We start from the raw sequence: 12459 nt of genomic DNA on the forward strand, positions 1-12459 counted from the left end.
ATACGTTTCTCCAGAAATTAGTAACAAGAACTCAGAAGGTCAATGGGGTGATAGCTTTCTACTATGTTTTATGGTTTGTAAGGCTTCAGAAGTGATATTACTTTGACTTTTTTGAATTCTGGTAGGAGGTGTCCGCTAGAAAATATGTTTGAAAAGAATTTGCTAAGCCAATTCATATTCTAGATTCATAGACTATTCTTAAACAAATTACTTTTACATTAAACATCTACCTTCTACAATTAAAAGATGCATTAAATTAAGCCTGGAATTAAATTAAGAGATGGAAGACAGTTCAGCATCCTTTTGAGAAATAAAATATGAATGGGCCATAAAAAGGGTAATTGCATGATAACTGAACCAATAAATAAAAAAAAATTATTCTATTTCCTGAATGTTAGATTACAGATATTACAATGAAAAATTCAGGTCTGTTTACTTTCTGAAGTTAACAAACATTGTACAAACACTTGACCCCTCCTCCTCCTCCCTTCTGGTGGGATGGATTGCGCCAATGGGCATTATATAAAGAAAGGCTGTAGACTGGCTCCTGTCTTGCACTCGTAGCCACCATGGGGCCAGAGGTGACCAGCCTATTGTTGCTAGGGCTGGTACTTTGCTATGCAAGTGAAATTAAAACAGGTAAGTTGTTTAACAAATTTGCTATATGTGGCCAATGGGCAGCCTAAAGAGCACTCAAGGCTTGTTGTAATGCATATCAGACAGGCTTTCAAATTCTCCAATGATTATGTAGGGCTTTGAAAATAAGGAAGGTAATTGGGTGCTTGTAACAAGAGAGTTTATCGAAACTATAGTCTTGTTGCATTGCATTTTTAAGGATGCAAAGTGCACCTTCTAACTCCTTATTTAACAAAGTATCTAAGCATTTATTCTATGTAGAGTGACAGTTAATCTGGCCAGTATGATTCAGTTTCTATGAATGTGATCAATATTTGCTACACAATTTGTTAAACTAGATGCACTTTGACTGTGTTAGTGATGTAAATTCTTTTGTTTAATTTTGTTCTATCTGCTGTTATCTTGTTGAATTCTGGTCAATGAACATAATAAATATAATATTAACAGTACTAGTAGGGAGGGTATCACTTTGATGTACTATAATGTCCATTTCAGCACTGGGATATCAATTGTGATTTATTTATTAATCTTCAAATGCTAAGGTCCTGCAAATAGAGCAAGACGTATCTAAATATCCCTACTGTTAATGAATATAACTCGAATCAGCAACTTTTTTAATTTTTTATTTAAAATGTTAATTAAAAATCTTCTCTTATTTGGTATAAGTGGTAGCAATTTTGTTTTAAATGCTTCAGTATCACAGTAATCCAATTGCATTAATAATTCACATTAATAGGTAACACTCTCCTTCTGCTTCCCATAGAACAAAGATCTTGTTATGCTACAAAAAACCCCAATATTTGTGCCTCTTTTTCATTCTCTTTCTGTGCATATTTCTTGAGATGATGCAATCCACAATGGTAATATAAAATGCTAACATTTCAGTCAAACATTTGATACTGGCAAGCTTTCCCCATTCCAAGACTGTTTAAATTGTTTATTTTCACTTAATTACTTAAGTGTCATTGATCTGGATTTTTTTTTGCTTCATAATGGTCTTTAATGGTTATTTGTCATCACATTTTTGTCTTTTCAGTAAGAAAATCTAACCATGGCCACTTTGTCTGCAGCACCTGGGGAAATGACCATTTCAAAACCTTTGATGGAGATTTTTACCAATTTCCTGGGGTCTGTGATTACAACTTTGCTTCAGACTGCCGAGAAAGTTATAAAGAGTTCTCTGTTCATATCCAGCGTGAGCAGAATGATCAAGGTCACCCTAATATCAAATATGTTCTTGTTACAATCAAAGATGTTGCTATTTACCTCACTCACAAGATGGTTGCAGTAGATGAACAAATGTAAGTTCCTCTGATGTGGTTATGTTTCCAAGCATGCAGTCTTCGAATTCTGAAAATCTTTCACAAAAATTTCACTGTAGAAGCTTTAATATTGCAGAAGCTATGGCCCAAAACATTCAGAAACTACGTTGTGTAGAAATTCAAGCTACATTTTCAAAAGAAATGTTGCTTTGAGCAAAGTTTGAAGTAATGTTGGAATTCTTCAGACAACTTTCAAGAGAAGTACAAAATAAGTTAGAATAAGAGATGTGAAATGACTTCAAGGAGTCTATACATACACAGGTCATCACCAGTTTTCAACTAAAGGAAAATTTGGACTGAATTTAGGCAGGATTATTCAGGAAAAATATCTGAGGCAACAGAAGTTTTAGTCACTTACTCCTAAGGCTCGCACACCTCTGTTACTATTAAACACTCAGCGCAGAGCCTAATAATGAAACTAGATCCTGGACTGTTGAATTTCAATGCGCTTCAATATTATTCTCAGCAATTTCATTCTCAATCCAGAGGAGAATAATATTTTTCAACTTTTCATCTGGTCACATTTCACCCAAATGCCTTCCATATTCAGTTCCCTCCTTGTTTTATAGTAGCTTCACCTTGTTGACTTTTAGAACAATTGTTAGTTAAACATCATAATGCCAACTTATAAAAATACAACTGAGACTCAGAGAGAGGTTGTACTGAAAGCTGCCAAGTGAAGTTATGTTGATGTTGATCCATTGCATAGGTACTCTTTAGATCTAAACACTGGACTTCACTAGAATTCCATCCTACAAGAAACAGCATAATGACCTTGATTTTCTCTATGCTACAAACACTCCAATCTGACAATATCTACTGAAAACTTTTTCCTATACTATTAAGGGATTTTGACTTAAAATTGAACGGTCATTACTAGAGATCCAGCCAAGTTCATGCTGAATATAAAGCAGGAAGATTAGAAAGATTAGAAGTATACTACCAGATTCCAAGTATGCTAGTTCTATGGGGGAAGGTCCCTTTTAGGCAGTAGATATACTGGTTCTATATACTGGTGTAGAAGCTTTAGTTGTTTTTCTCCTTTAGCATAGGTGAGATAAGTGATGGTAGTTTTTTCCCCTTTAATTAGCATTTTACATTCCTGACCAGATTATTGAATTTTAAACCCATGGTTGGGTAATTGGCTTAAGAAAACATATTCATTCTCTTAATGAATCTTATTATTTCTCTTTTCCTGTAATATGACCTGTTCCATTATTCTAGGGTTGACTAACATTTTACTTTGCAGCAAATCTCGCAAATGACTAGAAAACCTGTATATAAGATCCTGCTCAGCATAGCACAGGGAAAAAAACCGAATCTACACAATACTTTTCTTTTAATCTCAGAAAAGGTTAAGCACACACAAAACTTATCACAGTCTAATATTATTACTGCGGCCATTGAAGTCTTATTTATTTCAATCTGTTCTGTAGCTTTGCATTCAAGTACTTTCCTCCTGCTTTGCCCCCACTGCTGTTAGGATGCCTTTCAATGTCTCTCCATATGTATAGGATGCTTCCAACTAACCTACTGATAGACTGAAAGAGAGAGAGTGCAATTATTTCAGTAAACAAGGGAATGTGTCTTAAAATTTGATAGCGGTAATCATACATAGTGACCTTGCAGAAAGTTATTATTGGAATTAGCCTGACTGGAACCAATTAACATTTGGTGTCTTTTAATATCATTTTTGTAAGGGACACAGAGGCTTAGTAACCAAGATGCTGAGCTTGTCGATCAGAAGGTCAGCAGTTTAGAGGTTCAAATCTCTAATGCCGCATAACAGAGTGCACTCCCATTACTTGTCCCAGCTTCTACCAACCTAGCAGTTCAAAAACATGTTAAAAATGCAAGAAAAATAGGAACCACTTTTGGTGGGAAGGTAACAACATTCTGTGTGCCTTTGGAGTTTAGTCATGCTGGCCACATGACCACAGAGATGTCTTCGGACAGCACTGGCTCTTCAGCTTTGAAATGGAGATGAGCACTGCCCCCTAGAGTCGGGAATGACTAGCACATATGTGCGAGGGGAATATTATTTTTATTCCCCATTACCAGATTTTCAGAGGTTTATGGAAGAAGTTAGTAAAAACAGTCCACTTTTCTTTAAACCAAGGTTCTTTTTCCCATTGGCTACGCTGGCCAAATTTCTTCTAGCTTATAGAAGTATAGGTTTTACTGAAAAAGAGAACTGCTTCTAACCAACAGTATATTTTTACTTGTTGGCTTGACTGAGCTATTAAGATTGCACAAATACGGAGCCAAACTTGGATACAATATGGAGTGGTGGGTGGGATCAAATCAGGCAACACTTCAAACATATTAAAATTCTGAAAAGCCAGCTGTTTGAATGTAAAATAGACCAGAGGTACAAAGTAATTCCTCACTAATTATAGAAATATGATTGACTTCTAATGCTTGAGCTGTCCATTGCAATAAAAACCAATGCATGCACTTTTCTGTCATCCTTCTCTACAGGGTAAAGACTCCTTATTATGGTTCTGGTGTCCTGATTGAGATGAACAATATATATACTAAAGTCTATGCAAAAGTGGGCCTAATTCTGATATGGAACAAAGCAGATGCTTTGATGGTATGATGTCAACTTCTGGCTGATATATATCACACAGACAACTGATAGCAATAGCACTTAGACTTATATACCAATTCACAGTGCTGTTACAGCCCTCTCTAAGCAGTTTACAGAGTCAGCATATTGCCCCCAACAATCTGGGTCCTCATTTTATTGACCTCAGAAGGCTGAGTCGACCTTGACCTTGGTGAGATTAGACCGGCCAAATTGCAGGCAGCTGGCAGGTAGCAGAAGTAGCTTGCAGTACTACACTCTAACCACTGCATCACCATGGCTCATACTCTGATACTCTCTTTGTGGTTTTTTTCTAGCACCAATGATAGGTTTTAGAATAATTGTATCCCATTGGTTACCTTTGGCTAGGCGAATGCAACTTGAGCCAGCATAACTTGTAAGGGCTTTTTCATACATCAAATTATTCAGGTAAAGAGTTAGCATTATAAATATGTCCTGTTACAAAATACCCTGTTCTGTATCAGAGAATTGCTTTAGGAAATCAGCATTTATACAGGAAGTCCTTGACTTAAGACCACAATTGAGCCCACAATTTATGTTGTTAAGTGAGAAATTTGTTAGGTGAATTATCCCCATTTTACAACTTTTCTTGCGACATTTGTTGTGAATTAAGTGAATCACTGAAATTGTTAAATTAGTAACATGGTTGCTAAGTGTATTTGGCTTCCCCATTAACATGGCTTGTCAAAATGTCACAAAAGATGATCATAAGACCTTGGGACACGGCAACAGTCATAAATATGAACCAGTTGTCAAGCATTCAAATATAAATCAGATGACCATGGAGATGCTGCAACGGTCATACATGTGAAAATGATCATAAATTATTTTTAAGTTATCTTGTTAAGGATCTCAGCATATAAAAAAAGACATACTGTATGCTTGAGATACTGAACCACCATCATCAATCAAAATATCCTGGTTTTATTTCTTCCATGTAGATTGAGCTTGACTCTAAATTCAACAATTATACTTGTGGCCTTTGTGGAGATTATAATGGACAAAATATCTACAATGAATTTATTTCAGATGGTAAGTAGAGCAATACTACAGAAAGCATTCTACTACAAACTGGAGAACATGCTTTAAATGAAGAACTGACAGTCAAACGATTGTTTAAATCACACATGGAACACCTTATTTTTTTCCAGGCAAATTACTTTGTAAATGAGAATGTACAATGACTATATATTCTAAATTTTAACTAAATTATAAGGTCATTAAACTAAGTTAGCAGATCTTGGTTTACTATTAATATAGTAAAGATAGTAAATAGTAAATAGTAAATAGTAAATAGTAAATAGTAAATCGTAAATAGTAAATCGTAAATCGTAAATCGTAAATCGTAAATCGTAAATTGTAAATTGTAAATAGTATAGTATAAATATTATAGTATAGTAAATTATACTTAATATAATATTGTTCACTGTATAATTAAATCTGTTTTTAATATAGTCAAGGGAACTCAAGGGTAGTATATTTAGAGCAATGGCATTCACTTTACCAACTGTATGTATTACTTCCACTAAATCCAAATTAAATTCTTAGGTTCATGCATTCTTCCATGAAAATAAAATGAAAAAATCCACATTCAAACAGATCCTTAAGTATATGAACACCAACAACTAGAATAAAACTGTAAAAGATTTATGGTAGAATAAGGAATTGTAGCTTCCAAGCAAAACCAGATACAAAACTAGGATGTTTTGTACCCTAGTTTACTTAATGTACAGTATATCATTTTTTTCAACATTTCTGTTGATCATCTGTCTTTCTTCCTGTTCTCAAAATACATTGTGTGGTATCCATAACACAACAGTGTGCACTCCTCTATATCTAGCTGATTTATCATATATGGATCTTTACATTTATCAGGATGCTAAGAATCATAAGCTGAGATTGTTTAAATACACCTTTATTGTTTCTAATAGGATTAATCTACAACCCAATCATATTTGGAAACCTACAAAAAGTTAATAACCCCACAACAACATGTGAAGACCCTGATGAGACAAAGCCTATTGAACTGTGCAAGCAGCATGTAAGTTCTCAAACCCTCATGGATTCTCAGAAATAATGAGAGATCAGCCTCTAATCCTGGCTGTTTTGGCTCCAGCAGTTTTCATTGAGAGCAGTGGCCCATGTTTCTAACAGCCCCAAAACTTGAGTGCACAATTTTTGTTTACAGTTTTAATCAGTTGTTTTTTTATTATTGGAGGGTAATGTAAGGGAAACATCCATTCTTCTCTGCTTTCTTCCCTTTCAAGCGCGAAGAGTGTTTCGCACTCCTAACTTCACCGGCATTTGCGGATTGCCAGAATCGCCTGAATCTAGAAAAGTATGTTCAAGCTTGTATGCAGGACCGATGTTCTTGTCAGCATGGAAGTGACTCTTTCTGCCTCTGCAGTACCATCTCTGAATATTCACGACAGTGTTCCCACGCTGGTGGCAGTCCTCAGAATTGGAGGACCCCTCAGTTCTGCCGTAAGTAGCAAACTGGCTTAGATCATATTGATTGATTGAGTGAGTGACTGACTAGATTTATAAGGCTGCCTAACACAAATAGTGTGAGTCTGGGCACCATCCAAGAACAAAATGAAGTAAAAAAAAATTAACAGTGTGCAGGTATACTGCAATTCCTTTATTTTATGTCAAAATAACCCTGGAGATCCTCCATCTTCCATCACTGATTATTTATTTCAGTCCATTTCCAGGGTGCATCAGTGCCTTGGGAACTAAGCTGACCATAAAAAGTGTTAAAACAAAATAAGGAAAATTAAAACCCTTTGAAACACAGGAGAATTCAATCAATGTAAATTGTCAACTAACTATAGACCAAAAAAATAATACAAGACAGGCATTTGTGGCCTTATATTAACAACATTTAAAAACTTTTACAAAGGATTTCATCTATCTGGGTTTGGAGTTGGTTATCCACCCACTCACCCATCCACCCATCCATCCCTTCATCCATCTATATCCACCATGATATTTCTGAGCAAATTATTCAAAGCATAAAAAGGAATAAAATAGCAACCAAAGAAAGTAATGGCATGAGAAAGGAAGAGAAAGGAAGAGACACACGTGTATCTAGTTTATAGCAATGCATGTTGACTATACCACTCAAGAATTAAATTCTTGTAAACCAGCCTTGTTTCCATCACACTCATAAAACATTAAATTAGTTATATTTTGCTATATATAGCTCTGCCCCTTTTCCACTTTAAATACAAATTTTTCAATTCTCTGTCTTTTTACTATTTTCCATCCTTTTGTTTTGTGGTTTGATCCTCATTCATTTTCTTCATATGCCTTAATGGATTTCTTTCCTACTGGTCACTTACTTTGTATTCAACTCACATTCATTTGATATCCTTTCATTCTTGATCCTGTCTCTTCTTGTTTTACCAGGCATGCTTAAGTCTCATTCCCACTTCATTCAATTTACTTTTATTTCTTTCCTTATTCACCTAACATACTTTCTTATAATAGGCAGAAGCATACATAGCCCATTTTGCTTCTGTCATTCTTCACAGCAGACCAGATATTACCCACAACTTTTCTGCTAGAATTTGCATATTTTATTTTGCTACTTTCCCCATCTTTAGAAAAAAAAAGCTTGCCAAGAGATATAAATTCATCACCTTGAGTGTGGTTTTTTTTTTTTGCCATTTGTGTATAACTAATAATTGGTTCCTCTATTTCTTTTTTTATTTTTATTAGTTTATAATATAAAATACAAAAAATACAAAAGAAAATAGTAAGGGAAGGATAAGGAAAGGAAAAAAATACAGGGCAAAGGGAAAAAAGGAAGAAAAGGCAATGTCTTCCGACTCTGTTTGGTGCAGTAGAATAAGATAATAGCATCAATCCTCAACTTTTTACTTTTGCATAGTAATATAAATTAGCCATTTTGATAACAAACCAGTGGTGAGATCCAGCCAGTCCGCACCTATTCGGAAGAACCGGTTGTTAACTTTCCAAGCAGTTTGAAGAACTGGTCATTAGAAGAAATCTCATTTTGTTTTCTTCCACTTTACAGGGGTAATCCTGTAAAGAAGGCAGGAAGGAAACATTCTGGTGTTGTTTCTAGCTGAATCTTTATTGCCTGCTTACAGAAACTGCCTCTCCAGTTAACCCTTATTACATTGTAATAGCTAAGACAAAGCACCCATCGGTGTGAGTGACATTGAGTTGGCCATGCCTACTCAGTCACATGACCACCGAGTCACACCCACTCAGCTGGTCATTAGGGCAGAGAACTGGTTGTTAAATTATTTGAATCCCACCACTGTAACAAACCTATCTAATTGGTCAAACCCAAAATCATATTTTTCACCTCAAGCACAAAGCTGGCATCGGACCTGGGTACCTGAGAGATCGCCTCCTGACAATTACCTCCCAAAGACCGATTTGATCACACAGACTGGGACTTCTCTGGGTTCCATCTGCCAGCCAATGTCGGCTGGCGATTCCCCGGGGGAGAGCCTTCTCTGTTGCTGCTCCGGTCCTCTGGAACGAGCTCCCCATGGAAATCCAGACCCTTACTACCCTCTAGGCATTCCCGTAAAGCTACCAAGTCCTGGCTGTTCCGGCAGGCTGGGGGCTGTTGAAGTATCCAGCCCCGCTTCAATTGTGAATGTTGTGTATTTTTAAATTGTTGTATTGTCCTATTTACCCCCCTTTCCCTGTTTTATTGTGAACCGCCCGGAGTCCTTCGGGAGCGGGCCGCATACAAAACTAATAAAACAAACAAACAAACAAAACAAACCAAACAAAGTCCAGAAATGGTTTCCAAGTAGAAACAAAAGTAATTGTGTGTTTTTCTTTAATCAAAGCAGTCAATTTAGCCATCTCTGCTAACTCCATCAATTTTTGCAGCCATTCATCCATTGTGGGAATCAAAGTGTCCTCCCATTTTTGTGCGTAAAGTAATCAGTTGCTTCCTCTATTTCTGTGGGCAAAACAATTAGCTTGATCATTCATATCTTCATTTTCAAATCCATTCTCCTCACTGTAGTCCAAGATTCACTGCAAATCATTTGGATTTACAGTCAACATGGTATAATCAGCACACAATGGTTTTAAAGAATTTAGTTCCTCATAATGCAATTCTGTTGTGTGTTTGTCCACATAGATAAATGGACTTTTGTCCACTAAAAAAAAAGTATGTTTCCTAATCATTGCCTTATTCTTTTAGCGAGGTCATGTCCCAAAAATATGATTTACCTGGAAAGTGGTTCCCCCTGTATGGACTCCTGCTCGCACCCGGAGATCAGCAGGCTATGTGAAGAGCACTATATGGATGGCTGTTTTTGCCCCGAAGGTAACAATTTCAATGTATAAAAGGTTGGGTGGGAAATTCAAAATTAAATCCCTGCTCAGTTGGATGGTTGAGGCCAAGCTGATTAGTCCCTTTTCATAATTATTTGTGCTTAGTTCAATAGTAAGTGAACTATTTGTGCTCATTGTAATAACATATCAGTAAGCAGTAGTATATAGTTGTTTCACAGAGATTTAACTATGAGAAAATATATATATGAAAAAAATGTAATTTCCCTTCAAGAAATAGTGAGGTAGTAATATTAGAAATAATTTTTTTAAAAAATTGTCAGCATTAAGCAAAAGTGATGATCTCCCTTTGGAAGAAGCATCATTATTGCCATCTATCATAAGCTCAGAAAAGGAACAGGAAAACTTTTTTTTTATTATAATTGAATGCCATATTTTTTTGGGGGGGGAGGGATAATCATTCAGATGCCTGATGCAGTGGACCAATTAGAGTCAAAAATGAGTGGGCCTTTTGACACACCCCTCTTTTCTCTTTGGATCTCTTTCTTTTTTCTTTTTCATTTTTAATCCCATTATCAGGCTAATGGGACAGTTTGTTCTTGAACATGACCTGAACTGAATGTTTGCAGAAAACATCTCAAATTAGGACCTCGTGAAATTAGACTAAGAACATTAAAAGACCTTGCAAAGCTTGTTCACTTTTGCCGTGAATCTATTACTCATACTCTTTACTCTTCAATGAAATGTAGTAATTAGCTAGGAAATTGTTCTTATATTGGTAATGTGTTCTTCAACATAATTTAATGGAATTTCCTTTTTTTTGCCCTTTAGTAGTAATTTTGGTTGTCATGCTTTATTAATAATCTCTTATTTCACTTTTACAGGCACAATATATGATGATATCACAGGGAATGGCTGTGTGTTGTTAAGCCAATGCCACTGTAAACTTCATGGAGAAATATTCGCCCCCGGTCAGAAAATTTCCAATGAGTGTGAAGAGTGGTAAGAATGCCAATAGCCCATCATTTCCCTATTAACACTTATAGTAATTTTTAGAGTAACTCAATCATTGTTATGTCAAAATGAGGACAGGATTTATATATCATGTCAATAATGACAGAGTGATCCTATTTAGATACTTTACAGAAACAGCCTGAGAATAAGGAATGCTTGTTCAAATAATAATACTGTAATTTCCTTGCATTACCAGTGAACTTCCCTCCTCTTGGTTTTAACCCAATACCTTGTATTATTTTACACTGAGTAAACATGCAAAGTCAAATTAAGAAAGTTTGCATTTATGTGGTATAAATAGCAGTAGCAATATCAGTTAGACTTATATACCGCTTCATAGGGCTTTCAGCCCTCTCTAAGCAGTTTACAGAGTCAGCATATTGCCCCCACAGTCTGGGTCCTCATTTTACCCACTCAGATGGAAGGCTGAGTCAACCCTGAGCTGGTGAGATTTGAACCGCCGAACTGCAGATAACAGTCAGCTGAAGTGGCTGCAGTACAGCACTCTAACCACTGCACCACCTTGACTCTCAAAGAAAGAAAGATAAATATCTAGGATCAGCAAATAAACCTAAAGAAAAATAAATGTATTTGTAGGAGATGATCAGGCTGAGCCCAAGAGGGGGTGGGTCAGGAGTTCCTTTATGCCCATAAAAGATCTAAGTCCTGTACACTTCGAATTCCATTGATTCTTATGTACTGCCAATTTGCTTTAATCTTAGTAATCCAGTACACTCTCTCAGTAAACTTAGAGAGTGTTAGCATTCAATAACCTGTGTTCATTTGAACCACCTTGCTTCCTGATTTCTTACAGCTGACAGCAGTGCCTCTAATTTCATCTATAACTGCAAAATCATTATCCAGGCTTTAATGCATGGCTGCCAAACTTGTGGCCCGCGGACCAAATGCGTCACACTCTGGCCATGCCTACGCCTGGTTTAGCGAAGGGGCAAAATGTCACAATACATCATGTGACACCACTGTGACGATGCAAGTTTGACACCCCTGCTTTAATGGCTTCTTCAGTTTATAAAAAAAAACAAAAGAAAAAAACAGGTGTGATTATTTTGTAGGGAAAATACAAACAGACATATGTACCCCCCCCCCCGCAAAAAAACCCTTTCAGTGGGATAGTCTAAATACACGTATTTTCAATACAAATTCTTAATGTGTATACCCCATTTGTCTATATGCAGCATTTGTCAATCAGGGAGATGGCGATGCGAGGAGTTACCATGTCCAGGTACCTGTGCTTTGGAGGGTGGATCCCACATAACCACTTTTGATGGGAAGAAATATACCTTCCATGGAGACTGTTACTATGTGTTGACCAAGGTGTGTGTGAAATACTTCTCTTTGGAGGTGTATCCAGCATGTTGAACATTACAAATGTGCTTGGGGTTTTTTGTTTATGCATTTTTATTAAGTTATAAAATATCATAAAATGCAAAATACAAAAGTAAATAAAAGAACATTGAGGGAGGAGGGGAAAGGAGGGAAAAGTGAGGAAAGATAGGGGGGAGAAAGAAAAAGAAAGAAAAAGAAGCATTGACTTCCAACTCTCTCTGTTAGAGAGACTTCCAA

The 12459-nt window shown here is 36.3% G+C and overlaps 1 protein-coding gene across 1 annotated transcript in view; it reads left to right on the top strand.

Annotated features, from left to right (window-relative positions):
- Positions 1-569: 569 nt before the first annotated feature.
- Positions 570-12459, top strand: part of MUC2 (mucin 2, oligomeric mucus/gel-forming) — a 73251-nt gene continuing 61361 nt past the window's right edge. The window contains exons 1-9 of the mRNA XM_032212759.1: positions 570-639; positions 1673-1937; positions 4440-4554; positions 5511-5601; positions 6501-6610; positions 6837-7053; positions 9770-9895; positions 10746-10863; positions 12072-12210. Of these exons, the coding sequence (XP_032068650.1) occupies positions 570-639; positions 1673-1937; positions 4440-4554; positions 5511-5601; positions 6501-6610; positions 6837-7053; positions 9770-9895; positions 10746-10863; positions 12072-12210 (1251 nt within the window). The remainder of the gene's footprint in view (positions 640-1672; positions 1938-4439; positions 4555-5510; positions 5602-6500; positions 6611-6836; positions 7054-9769; positions 9896-10745; positions 10864-12071; positions 12211-12459) is intronic.

Source organism: Thamnophis elegans, chromosome 1 (genome assembly GCF_009769535.1).
Source record: "Thamnophis elegans isolate rThaEle1 chromosome 1, rThaEle1.pri, whole genome shotgun sequence".
Taxonomy (NCBI): Eukaryota; Metazoa; Chordata; class Lepidosauria; order Squamata; family Colubridae; genus Thamnophis; species Thamnophis elegans.